Source organism: Mustelus asterias, chromosome 15 (assembly GCF_964213995.1).
Source record: "Mustelus asterias chromosome 15, sMusAst1.hap1.1, whole genome shotgun sequence".
In the NCBI taxonomy this organism is placed as follows: domain Eukaryota; kingdom Metazoa; phylum Chordata; class Chondrichthyes; order Carcharhiniformes; family Triakidae; genus Mustelus; species Mustelus asterias.
In genome coordinates, this window is record NC_135815.1 from 68,515,221 (window position 1) to 68,529,758 (window position 14,538).

Here is a 14,538-nt window from a genome sequence, read left to right on the forward strand (position 1 = left end):
TCCTCACCATTCACATTCCCACCAAGTTTCATGTCATCAGCAAACTTGGAAATATTACATTTGGTCCCCTCATCCAAATCGCTGGTATGGCACTGCTGCCTCACCGCGCCAGGCACCCAGGTTCGATTCCCAGCTTTGGTCACTGTCTGCGAAGTCCCCGTGTCTGCGTGGGTTTCCTCCGGGTGCTCCAGTTCCCTTCCACACACCAAAGACGTGCTGGTTAAGTACATTGGTCATGCTAAATTCTCTCTTTGCACCCGAACAGGTGCTGGTGTGGCGACTAGGGGATTTTCGCAGTAGCTTCATTGCTGTGTTAATGTAAGCCTACTTGTGACAAATAAATATAAAATGAAAATATTATGAACAGCTGGGGCCCAAACCCTGCAGGACCCCACTAGCTACTGCCTGCCACTTCGAAAAAGATCCATTCCTGCTCTGTTTCCTGCCCGCTAGCCCATTCTCAATCCATGTCAATATATTATCCCCCAATCCCTTGCACTTTAACTTTGCACACTAGCCCCTTATATGGGATTTTATCAAAAGCTTTCTGAAAATCCAAATTCACAAATCCGCTGGTTCGTGTATGTCTATTCTGAGTTAGCTACTGAAACACCTCCAGTAGGTATATCAAACATGATTTCTCTTTCATGCATCCATGTTGTCTTTGTCTAATCCTGTTGATATTTTCTGAGTGTCCTGTTATTGCATCCTTTTATAATAGATTCTGATGTTAGGCTAACCGGTCTTTGTTCCTTTATTACTATTATTGCCACTCCCTTTGCTTTTTTCCATTACATCTTTGTCATTTAATCTCCCCTGACTTCTAATCTATCCCTGACTCTCCTCCCTTTTCAAATGCATAAAACCCATTACATTCCTATCTCTTTTCAGAAGAATCATACAGACTCGAAGCGTTAACTCTGTTTTTCTCTCCATAGATGTTGCTGGATCTGCTGAGGTTTTCCAGCACTTTTGTCAGATCTCCTGCATCCACAGTATTTTGCTTTTATTTTGGTGAATAATCCAGGACCTGGGTAGGAGTAGGTCATTCAGCTTCCGAGCCTGTTCTGCCACCCAGTCAGAATATGATTTATCTGTACCTCATCACCATTTGCCTGCTTTGGTTCCTTGTTGCCCTTACCTAACACACATCTATGAATCCCAGACTTGAAGATTTCTATTGATTTGTCCACATCCTTTTGAGGAAAAGAATTCCTTACTTTCATAGTATCCCGGCAATGCAGAAGAGGACATTCGGCACATTGAGTCTGCCCGACTCTTTGACAGAGGACCTTACCCTGGCCCCCTCTCCCACCCTATCCCCGTAACTCTACACATTTCCCATAGCAAATCCTCCTAACCTACACACCTTAGGACACCAAGGGGCAATTTTGCATGGCTAGTCCACCTAACCTGCACATCTTTGGAGTGTGGGAGGAAACTGGAGCACCCAGAGGAAACGGGGAGAATGTGCAAACTCCACACTGACAGTTACCTGAGGCCGGAATTGAACTTGGGTCTCTGGAGCTGTGAGGCAGCAGCGTTAACCACTGCCACTGTTCCTGCCCTATCCCTATTTTGCTATACCTTACGTGGGAAAAGTGCTTTTTATTCTTGAATGGGCTAGATCTAATTTTAAGATTCCTTTATTCAGGAGTCATCCATTGGAGAAAATAATTTCTCTGTATCTAACCTATCAAATTCAGATTGTTCTCAAAATGTGTCCTTTTAAACTCCTTAGGCCTATTAGGGGAAATTAGTCCACCAAAAATAGGGAATTGATCACACAAAAGTAAGCAATACAGAGGGTTATCTATATGTCCATCCAAGGAAAGCAGTTTGTCTATATTATATGTTGATTTGTTTTTAGGATTCTATATTCATAGAATCATAGAAACCCTACAGTGCAGAAGGAGGCCATTCGGCCCATCGAGTCTGCACCGACCACAATCCCACCCAGGCCCTACCCCCACATATTTACCCGCTAATCCCTCTAACCTACGCATCCCAGGACTCTAAGGGGCAATTTTTAACCTGGCCAATCAACCTAACCCGCACATCTTTGGCCTGTGGGAGGAAACCGGAGCACCCGGAGGAAACCCACGCAGACACGAGGAGAATGTGCAAACTCCACACAGACAGTGACCCGAGCCGGGAATCGAACCCGGGACCCTGGAGCTGTGAAGCAGCAGTGCTAACCACTGTGCTACCGTGCCGCCCCACAAGCATACTTTACAAGCATACTTTAGAAATGCTCAACATAAAAGGGCCAACTTGAAATTGGATCTTATCTCAATAATTTAGCTTAACTGCTGGTGTTTGTCACTCCTTCATAGTTGGCTCATCTGTTTGAAATAAAAATGATCAGTCCGTTTTGAAGGTATGTGTGGGAGAGTGAAGCAACAAAATGGTGGACTGGTTACAAATGCTATGAAGTTGGACCATTCCTGCGTGTTTGGACTCTAAGTAAGGATTACTGCTGGATTTAAGGAAATGTACTTGCAGCTTGTTGGTGGCCATAGGAGCTACTAAGTGGATTGGCCTGGACCCTGATCCATTGATTGCCAACCAATTGCAGTGTGGGAATCCAAACCAAGTGTTTACATATGTAAGGAGTGCCACACCTCTTAACTGGCAACCATCCAGAACACTTGCAATATCTCATTTACCAATATGGCAACATCTGTAACTTAAATTTAAATTAGGGGCAGGAGGATGGGCTTTGGAATTAGTTCTTTTTATCCTAGTTTTCTGCCCAGTGGATAAGGGATGAGGATTAGGTTCTAATGAGTTTTAATGACAGACTGAATGTGGAGAGGGTATGTGGCCAAAAAAATTGACCTGAATCACTTCAATCTGTTTTTGAATAACCTTGATTGAATAGTGAATGTGCAAAGCAGTCCCTTGAGAGTTTAGACAGCTGTGATTTCAAACCATTCAAGCTATGTGGAAATGAACCTCATAGTGACTTTTTGAAACCAAATACTACAAAGCATCTGTTAATTTGAGATAACTTGGAAATAACCATTGAAAATCAATTCATCTGTTGGCCAGGGAAGTCATTGTAGGTATTTTCCCATTTAACGTCATAGTATAAATAATAAATGACAGCATGGCTTATTTGCCTCTACTGCTTTTAACATCTGGTTCAGAAGAGCATGACCTTGTTCTAGGCTGACATTTTAGCGCAATGCAGATGGAGTAATGCTTTGTTGAAGGAAATATCTTGAAAGCAAAATTCTCTGCATCAATTCTGGTGATTGAGTTAAACTATTCCTTAGCACAATCCAAACAGCAGAGAGTTCTTCCAGCTCTCTTAGTTGCTCAAACAACACTACAAAAATGCAGGATAACTGGTTATTCACTTCCTGGTTGCTTGTAGGGAGTTGTTTATGGCTGGTATGTTTGCCAGATAACCAGCTGCTGCACTCCAAAAGCCAATCCTAATGTGAAGCGTTGAATCATTTGTGATGTGCATATTTTGATATTTATGTAACTCAATTTAAGAGACAACTGAATTCCACTACTGAATTATGTTGCGAGACTCCTCCCAACTTCAATCCAGACCTCAGTCATTGATTTAAAATTTGAAACTGCCTGGAAGTATATAATAAGTGACTATTTAAAGTCATGCCATGGCTTTATTCCTTATAACTTTTTAACCTCTTTCATCCCTTACCATCTTTTGTGATCCCTGTTCTTCTCCAATACTGGCCTCTTGTGCATCACTGATCCCACTACTGATTTCCATGCCTTGAGTTGCCTAAGTCTTCAGTTCTGGAATTCCCTCTCACGCTCTCCTGCGCTCATGATTTTCACCAAAAAGCAGTAGCCAAAGACTAAATGTGGGTAGGAACCACAACTCCTCAAAGCTATATACTGTCGAGCAAGTGAATTTAATTTGCTAATGGTTTGATTTTTTTAATTTGCAGGGCGTGTTGTTTTTCACATGCCGGATTGGCTGCATCATTTGTTAATGGGTGTGCGGATTCTCTTTAAGAACACACTTGAAGCATATTCAGACAATTACCTTCAATATAAACTGAGCCAGTTGTTACAAGAGCATCGGGTGGTCTCCCTTATAACTCTGCTGCGAGGTAGGTAAATGACAATGCTTTGTGTATGGAAGGTGTGTATTCCTTCAGCTGTGAAATTCCCTCCTTAAACCTCTGTCTCTTTCCTCCTTTAAGACTCCTAAAACCTAACATTGACCAAGTTTTTTGGTTATCTGCTCTAATACTTCCTTATGTTGCTTGTTGTCAAATTTTGCTTGATGATGCTTCTGTTGGTACATCTTCGGACACTTTTTACTGTATTAAAAAATGTAGAGATTCCTATTAAAACTTAAAGTTGAAGAGCTGAATATGGCAACATTGAAGAAGAGAACAGTACTTGGGTGAAGAACTCTGATAGACTTAGCTAGACTGAGACGGTCTCCTGTCCCATGTTTGTCTCAATCCACCTGTTCAGCCTGTGAGGTCCCTGGTTTGTTTGTTCAACGCATGTTTGTTTGCGTGCACTGCCCAAATGTTTCCTGATATATCCCAGATCACAATTGCTCATTTAAATTGAATGCTTAAAAGGTCACAGGCCGGCTCGAGCGTTCCCCATCTTGTGCATCCATCTGCTCCATGTGCTTTTTGGTCTAATCTTTCAAATACTTCATCCCGATTCTTTCCAGCTGCCTGCCTAAACCAGCTCACTGGCCTTCCTACACAGTTGGAATGATTCTTTCTCTCTTTTTTTCAGTCCAAGTTCTGTTCACTTTGCCAGATTGTTGCGTGGTCCATCCATTTACTCAGTTATGTAGTCAGATTGCTTTCTTGTCCATCTGTCCCATGTTGATCTATCAGCCCTGCATACTTCTCTGACTGACTGAGACATGAGCAAGGAGACAAAAATGAAGAAAGAAAGGAAACTAGACCAAGATTAAAAAGTGGAAAGAGAAACATGGTGAGATCTAGGGTAGAGGAATTCATGCACACTTGTCTGAATGAAGGGAAAATAAAAATCTCCAGTGCATGCATGGGCTCGCTCCTTGCCCGTCCATCTGTCTGTACGAATGGTGTGGATTCAAATCCCACTCCAGAGACATGAGCTCATAATCTGTGTTGACACTCCAGTGCTGTATTTTCACGTGCTCCATTTTTCAGATGAGCCAAGGTCCTGCTTCTCTTTCAGGTAGATCTCATATACTGTTCAATAAAGAGCAGAGGAGTTCTCCCTAGTGCCCTAGCCAATATATCCTTTAACCAATATCGTCAAAGAAAACATTTCATCTGCTCATTACCACAATGCTGTTTCTGAGACCTTGCTATGTGCAAAGATTGGCTACTGCATTTCCAACTTAACAAAAATGTTTCATTAGGTGTAAAGCTCTTTGGAACACCTTGCGGTTGTGCTTTTAAATATAGTAAGAAGTCTCACAACACCAGGTTAAAGGCCAACAGGTTTATTTGGTAGCAAAAGCCACTAGCTTTCGGAGCGCTGCTCCTTCGTCAAGTAAGTGGGAGTTCTGTTCACAAACAGGGCATATAAAGACACAAACTCAATTAACAAAATATTGGTTAGAATGTGAGTCTGTACAGGTAATTAAGTCTTAAAGGTACAGACAATGTGAGTGGAGAGAGGGTTAAACACAGGTTAAAGAGATGTGTATTGTCTCCAGCCGGGACAGTTAGAGAGATTTTGCAAGCACAGGCAAGTCATGGGGGTTACAGATAGTGTGACATGAACCCAAGATCCCGGTTGAGGCCGTCACGTGTGCGGAACTCGGCTATCATTAACAGGGGGTTTGAGTTTAAGAGCCGTGGGGTTATGCTGCAACTGTACAGGACCTTGGTGAGACCACATTTGGAATATTGTGTGCAGTTCTGGTCACCTTACTATAAGAAGGATGTGGAGACACTGGAAAGAGTGCAAAGGAGATTTACCAGGATGCTGCCTGGTTTGGAGGGTAGGTCTTAGAACATAGAACAGTACAGCACAGAACAGGCCCTGTGGCCCACGATGTTGTGCCGAGCTTTATCTGAAACCAAGATCAAGCTATCCCACTCCCTATCATCCTGGTGTGCTCCATGTGCCTATCCAATAACCGCTTAAATGTTCCTAAAGTGTCTGACTCCACTATCGCTGCAGGCAGTCCATTCCACACCCCAACCACTCTCTGCGTGAAGAACCTACCTCTGATATCCTTCCTATATCTCCCACCACGAACCCTATAGTTATGCCCCCTTGTAATAGCTCTTATGAGGAAAGGTTGAGGGAACTTGGGTTTTTCTCTTTGGAGCGGAGGAGGTTGAGAGGAGACTTGATAGAGGTTTATAAGATGATGAGGGGGGGATAGATAGAGTGAACGTTCAAAGACTATTTTCTCGGGTGAATGGAGTGGTAATTAGGGGGCATAACTATAGGGTTCATGGTGGGAGATATAGGAAGGATGTCCGAGGTAGGTTTTTTACTCAGAGTGGTTGGGGTGTGGAATAGACTGCCTGCAGTGATAGTGGAGTCAGAAACTTTAGGAACATTTAAGAAGCTATTGGATAGGCACATGGAGTACTTCGGGATGATAGGGAGGAAATAGCTTGATCTGGGTTTCAGACAAAGCTCAGCACAACAACATGGGCCGAAGGGCCTGTTCTGTGTTGTACTGTTCTATGTTCTATGTTCTATCAGTCTCTGCTCAGCGACTCTGCGTTGTCGTGTGTCGTGAAGGCTGCCTTGGAGAATGCTTACCCAAAGATCAGAGGTCGAATGCCCGTGATCGCTGAAGTGTTCCCCAACAGGACACCACACAACCCTGCCACATCAACCTCTGCAAGATGTGACCACGACCCCACACAACCCTGCCACAGCAACCTCTGCAGGATGTGCCGGATCATCGACACGGATGCCGTCATCTCGCATGAGAACACCATCTACCAGGTACACAGTACATACTCTTGCAACTCGGCCAACATTGTCTACCTGATACGCTGCAGGAAAGGATGTCCCGAGGCATGGTACATTGGGGAGACCATGCTGACGCTACGACAACGGATGAATGAACATTGCTCGACAATCACCAGGCAAGAGTGTTCTCTTCCTGTTGGGGAACACTTCAGCGATCATGGGCATTCGACCTCTGAACTTCGAGTAAGCGTTCTCCAAGGCGGCCTTCACGACACACGACAACGCAGAGTCGCTAAGCAGAGACTGATAGCCATGTTCCGCACACATGAGGACGGCCTCAACCGGGACCTTGGATTCATGTCACACTATCTGTAACCCCCACGTTTTGCCTGGGCTTGCAAAATCTCTCTAACTGTCCTGGCTGGAGACAATACACATCTCTTTAACCTGTGTTTAACCCTCTCTCCACTCACATTGTCTGTACCTTTAAGACTTGGTTACCTGTAAAGACTCACATTCCAACCGTTATTTTGTAAATTGAGTTTGTGTCTTTATATGCCCTGTTTGTGAACAGAACTCCCACTTACCTGACGAAGGAGCAGCGCTCCGAAAGCAAGTGGCTTTTGCTACCAAATAAACCTGTTGGACTTTAACCTGGTGTTGTGAGACTTCTTACTGTATTTGCCCCAGTCCAACGACAGCATCTCCACGTCTTTTAAATATTTACAGGTTTGTTTGTTCTTCTCAGATTGAGTTCTTCCCCTCAGTCAGTTCAAATCTGACTATTAATCACACTTGTTCTTTCAGCCCTATGTTGCACTTTCTCTGGCAGACTACTGTTTTCCTGCATATCTTGAGCTTTTAAGCAGGTCAGTGATAAATGTCAAGTACATCATGTATGACAATCATGGAAAGTGAGGATAGCATCAAGATGATTGTAAAATGCAAAATATTACATCAAATTTGGGGTGGGTTAATTTGTACAGTGGTTTAACTAAAAATCCTTAAAGATGTAAATGAACTGGATAGTACATTTACTTTATAATTTGATCTTTGTGAAATTTACAGATTTGGACATAAATTTCATAAGTGCTAACGGAAGATAGTTGTGACAATCAAATCTGTGTGCCAAATACCACAGTTTTAACAAAGCAGAAAGTTGTCAGCATAGACATGGTGGGCCGAAGGGCCTGTTTCTGTGCTCTATGACTGTGAAAGTTGATAACTGAGGCAACAACAGGGCTAGAAAGATATCTTCCTGAATTTGGATCCGATTATTCAAACTCTGTTACGAGTAATTTTTATTTTCCTCACTTGTTACTAATAATATTGGTATGCAACCTTGTGTAAACTCAGCTGGGACCAATTAAATTGTATCTCAGAAAACTTAGAAAAAAATCACAAGTAAGAAAGCAGGCCAGTTGGCATAGAGTTCATTAATTTTGATTTTTCTGACAGGTCCTGATGTGTGAATGAATGTTGCTGACCTGACAAGAACTGAGTTTGGTTATCAAAGGGACTTGATAACCTATCGATCAGAACATAAGAACATAAGAAATAGGAGCAAGAGTAGGCCATCTAGCCCCTCGAGCCTGCCCCGCCATTCAATAAGATCATGGCTGATCTGAAGTGGATCAGTTCCACTTACCCGCCTGATCCCTATAGCCCCTAATTCCCTTACCGATCAGGAATCCATCTATCCGTGATTTAAACATATTCAACGAGGTAGCCTCCACCACTTCAATGGGCAGAGAATTCCAGAGATTCACCACCCTCTGAGAGAAGAAGTTCCTCCTCAACTCTGTCCTAAACTGACCCCCCTTTATTTTGAGGCTGTGCCCTCTAGTTCTAGCTTCCTTTCTAAGTGGAAAGAATCTCTCCTCCACTACCCTATCCAGCCCCTTCATTATCTTATAGGTCTCTATAAGATCCCCCCTCAGCCTTCTAAATTCCAACGAGTACAAACCCAATCTGCTCCGTCTCTCCTCATAATCAACACCCCTCATCTCTGGTATCAACCTGGTGAACCTTCTCTGCACTCCCTCCAAGGCCAATATATCCTTCCACAAATAAGGGGACCAATACTGCACACAGTATTCCAGCTGCGGCCACACCAATGCCCTGTACAGATGCAGCAAGACATCTCTGCTTTTATATTCTATCCCCCTTGCGATATAGGCCAACATCCCATTTGCCTTCTTGATCACCTGTTACACCTGCAGACTGGGTTTTTGCGTCTCATGCACAAGGACCCCCAGGTCCCTTTGCACAGTAGCATGTTGTAATTTTTTTTCCATTTTAGATAATCCAATTTGCTATTATTTCTTCCAAAGTGAATAACCTCGCATTTGTCATCGTTATACTCCATCTGCCAGATCCTCGCCCACTCACTCAGCCAGTCCAAATCTCTCTGCAGACCTTCTACGCCCTCCACACGATTCACTTTTCCACTTATCTTTGTGTCGTCTGCAAACTTTGTTACCCTACACTCAGTCCCCTCCTCCAGTTCGTCTATATAAATGGTAAATAGTTGAGGCCCCAGTACCGATCGCTGCGGCACGCCACTAGTTACCATCTGCCAACCAGAAAAGCACCCATTTATTCCGACTCTCTGCTTCCTGTTGGATAGCCAATCCCCAATCCACGCTAACACCCTACCCCCAACTCCGTGTGACCCAATCTTCTTCAGCAACCTTTTGTGAGGCACCTTATCAAACGCCTTTTGGAAATCCAAAAACACCGTATCCACCGGTTCCCCTCCATCAACCGCACTAGTCACATCTTCATAAAAATCCAACAAGTTCGTCAAGCACGACTTTCCCCTCATGAATCCATGCTGCGTCTGCTTAATCGAACCATTCTTATCCAGATGGCCTGCTATTTCTTCTTTAATGATGGATTCCAGCATTTTCCCAACTACAGACGTTAAGCTCACTGGCCTGTAGTTACCCGCCTTTTGTCTATTTCCTTTTTTAAACAGCAGCGTAACATTAGCCGTTTTCCAATCCGCCGGCACTACCCCAGAATCCAACGAATTTTGATAAATGACCACTAACGCATCCGCTATTACCTCTGACATTTCTTTCAGTACCCTGGGATGCATTCCATCCGGGCCCGGGGACTTGTCCACCTTCCGTCCCATTAGTCTACCAAGCACTGCCTCCCTGGTAACATTAATTGTATTGAGTACCTCTCCTCCTACCAACCCTCTATCGTTAATGTTCGGTAAACTATTTGTGTCTTCCACAGTGAAGACCGACACAAAAAACTTATTTAAAGAAGAGAGAAAAGAACACGGGACCTTAGGATCAGTGTTGGGGTTAGCCGTTACAATGGTTTTCTTGTATTTAAAAACTTATCATTCCCCTCAAGTAGCCAAACAGAGTGGTTCCAAGATGAACTTTACTATAGCCAGCTATAGGACCCTGAATGTCCATTGAGGGCATTCGGAGTGAAAAATTCAGAAATACAAAGGTAATTAAAGTTTCAGCATCTATTACAAGTAATTAACATATATCAATAGTAACATAGAAAAACTACAGCACAAAACAGGCCCATCGGCCCACAAGTTGTGCCGAACATATCCCTACCTTTTAGGCCTACCTATAATCCTCCATCCTATTGAGTCCCATGTACTCATCCAGGAGTCTCTTAAAAGACCCTATTGAGTTCGCCTCCACCACCACTGACGGCAGCCGATTCCACTCGCCCACCACCCTGTGTGGGGAAAAACCTCCCCCTAACATCTCCCCTGTACCTACCCCCCAGCACCTTAAACCTGTGTCCTCTCGTAGCAGCCATTTCCACCCTGGGAAAACGCCTCTGAGAGTCCACCCGATCTATGCCTCTCAACATCTTATATACCTCTATTAGGTCTCCTCTCATCCTACGTCTCTCCAAGGGGGAAAGACCGAGCTCCCTCAGCCTATCCTCATAAGGCATGCCACTCAATCCAGGCAACATCCTTGTAAATCTCCTCTGCACCCTTTCAATCTTTTCCACATCCTTCCTGTAATGAGGCGACCAGAACTGAGCACAGTACTCCAAGGGGGTCTGACGAGGGTCTTATATAGCTGCATCATTATCCCCGGACTCCTAAACTCAATCCCTCGATTGATAAAGGCCAGCACACCATACGCCTTCTTAACCACCTCCTCCACCTGCGGGGCCGATTTTAGAGTCCTATGGACCCAGACCCCAAGGTCCTTCTGATCCTCTACAGTACTAAGAGACTAAGTACTACAGTACTAAGTACTAAGATCCCTTTATATTGTACTCCTTCATCTCATTTGACCTGCCAAAATGGACCACTACGCATTTATCTGGGTTGAAGTCCATCTGCCACTTCTCCGCCCAGTCTTGCATCCTATCTATGTCCCTCTGTAACTTCTGACATCCCTCCAGACTATCCACAACCCCATCAACCTTCGTGTCGTCGGCAAACTTATCAACCCACCCCTCCACTTCCTCATCCAGGTCATTTATGAAAATGACAAACAGCAAGGGTCCCAGAACAGATCCCTCGGGCACACCACTGGTGACCGACCTCCAATTAGAAAAAGACCCATCTATACACACTCTCCGCCTCCTTTGGGCAAGCCAGTTCTAGATCCACAGGGCAGCAGCCCCTTGGATCCCATGCCCTCTCACTTTTTCTAGAAGCCTTGCATGGGGGGCCTTATCGAACGCCTTGCTAAAATCCATATAAACCACATCTACCGCTTTCCCTTTGTCAATGTGTTTAGTCACATTTTCGAAGAACTCCACCAGGCTCGTAAGGCATGATCTGCCTTTGACAATGCCATGCTGAGTGTTCTTGAGCATACTAAGCCTCTCTAAATGCTCATAAATCTTGTCCCTCAGGATCTTCTCCATCAGCTTACCAACCACTGAGGTTAGACTCACCGGTCGGTAATTTCCTGGGCTATCCCTATTCCCCTTCGTGAAAATAGGAACCACATTCGCAATTCTCCAATCCTCCGGCACCTCTCCTGTCTCCATCGACGACGCAAAGATCATCGCCAGAGGCTCTGCAATCTCTTCCCTCGTCTCCCACAATAACCTGGGGTACATCCCATCCGGACCTGGCGACTTATCTATCTTGATGCCATTCAAAGATTCCAGCACAACCTTTTTCTTAAAGTCTACATACTCAATCTTTTCAGTCCACCGCAAGCCCGCAGTACATCCACTCAGGTCCTTCTCCTCTGTGAAAACCGAGGCAAAATACTCATTAAGCACCTCTGCCATTTCTACTGGTTCCGTACAGATTTTCCCGCCTTCACCTTTTATAGGCCCTGTTCCTTCACGTCTCATCCTTTTACTCTTCACATATTTATAGAACGCCATAGGGTTTTCCTTAATCCTACCTGCCAATGCCTTCTCGTGACCCCTTCTGGCTCTCCTAATTTCCTTCTTTAGTCCCTTCCTACAAGCTGTATACTCATCTAGATCCCTATCTTTGCCAAGCTCTCTGAACCTTTTGTACGCTTTCCTTTTCTTCTCGACTAGGTCCCGCACAGCTTTCGTGCACCACGGTTCCTTTAACCGACCAACTCCTCCCTGTCTGCTCGGAACATTGTCCTGTAGAACTCTAGACAGACATTCCTTGAAAAACTGCCACCTCTCTTCAGTACATTTCCCCGAGAATACCTCCTTCCAATTTACTCCTCTAATTTGCTGCCTTATGTCTTCATATTTCCCCTTACTCAATAAAAGAGTAGGAGTTATCTCTATGCAGTCATAGAGGTTTACAACATGGAAACAGGCCCTTCGGCCCAACTTGTCCATGCCACTCTTTTTTTTAAACCTCTAAGCTAGTCCCAATTGCCTGCGTTTGGCCCATATCCCTCTATACCCATCTTATCCATGTAACTGTCCGAATGCTTTTTAAAAGACAAAATTGTACTCTACTACTATCTCTGGCAGCTCGTTCCAGACACACTGCACCCTCTGTGTGAAAAAATTGCCCCTCTGGACCCTTTTGTATCTCTCTCCCCTCATGTTAAGCCTGTGACCTCTAGTTTTAGACTCCCCTACCTTTGGGAAAAGATGTTGACTATCTAGCTGATCTGTGCCCCTCATTATTTTAAATAGGCATTTCTCACAACTGAGTGAGAGCAAGTGGGTGTTTCCAGAGAGAAAGTAGACAGGAACAGTAACTGGTTATTTCTCTGATTGAATGTCAAGAGCAGGTTTAAACAGAATGAACACAAAAACATTATTGGAGGACATACAGATTAGAAGCATGGGTAGATATGTGGCAATTGCAAGTCAACAAACAATACATTTTGGGCAGAACGGAAGAATATGGATGCACACTCTGAGCAATAAAACTCTAAATAGTTTGAAGGAACAGAGATATTTAATATCAGGGCAGTCAATTAAAAAAACAACAAACAGCAAAATAGATTGAGTTTTATCAATAGGGACATCAGATACAAAAACAAAGATGTACCGGATCTAACAGAGGCATTGTTAAAATAGGGTATAACTGTGGGCTCCTTATATCTTATATGAGGATAATGCATAGAAACATAGGAGCAGGAGTAGCCTGTTCCACCATTCAAATAGATCATGGCTGATATCTACCTCTACATTTTTCCCCACTATCCCCATATCCCTTGATGTCATTCGTGCCCAGAATGGTTGTCAACTTCAGTTTTGAACAAGCTCAATGACAGAGATTCCACAGCCCCATGGGTAGAGAATTCCAAAGATTTACCACCCTTTGAGTAAAAGAATTTCTGCTCATCTCCGTCTTAAATGGCTTGCCCCTTATTCTGAGACTACGTCACCTGATTGAGCTCAATAGCCAGGGGAAACATCCCCTCTGCATCTATACTGTCACACCCTGTTTAAAAAAAAAGTTTCAAGATCACCTCTTATTCTTTGAAACACTGGAGAATACAGGCCCAATCTCTCCTCATAAGACCATCCCAGGAATTAGTCTGGTGAACCTTTGTTACACTCTGTTTACGGCAAGTATATCCATCCTTAAATAAGGGCACCAAAGCTCTATATGATGGCAGCAAGATGTCTTTACCTCTATACTTAAATCCCATTGTGATAACGACAAACATACCATTTGCCTTTCTAATTGCTTGCTGCACTTGGATGCTAGCTTTCACTGATTCATGAACAAGGTCACCCTTTGGACATTAGTACTTCCCAACCTCTCATCATGTCAAAATACTCTGCCTTTCTGTTGTTTCCACCAAAGTGGATAACTTCGCACTTATTTTGATTATATTCCATTTGCCATGTTCTTGCCCATTCACTTAGCCTTTCCAAGTCGCCGGGAAGCCTCCTTACAACTTACAATTCCATCTCATTTTATCAGCAAACTAGGGAATATTACATTTGGTCCCCACATCCAAATCATTTACATAGATTGTGAACAGCTGTGATCAAGAATGAGAAAAAATTGCAAAAATGAGAAAGAAAAATGCTGTGTTGATGCCAAGGTTTAAAAGATGAAATTATAATCATTGGCTTGTTAAAGCCAGGTCAATATTCAGAACAGGTGGTTTTGGGAAAAGGAAATAATAATGTTCAAAATTATAGAAGAGTTTGAGAGAGTAAATAGTTTTCACTGGGTGGCACAGTAGCACACTGCTTCACAGCTCCAGGGACCTGGGTTCAAAT

The 14,538-nt window shown here is 43.7% G+C and overlaps 1 protein-coding gene across 7 annotated transcripts in view; it reads left to right on the forward strand.

The window, feature by feature from the left end:
- The window catches only part of snx14 (sorting nexin 14), a 175,243-nt gene that overhangs the window by 126,755 nt on the left and 33,950 nt on the right, over positions 1 to 14,538 (forward strand). For all 7 annotated transcript variants that reach the window (XM_078230055.1, XM_078230061.1, XM_078230059.1 and 4 more), the window contains one exon: positions 3,933 to 4,097. In XM_078230055.1, the coding sequence (XP_078086181.1) occupies positions 3,933 to 4,097 (165 nt within the window). The remainder of the gene's footprint in view (positions 1 to 3,932; positions 4,098 to 14,538) is intronic.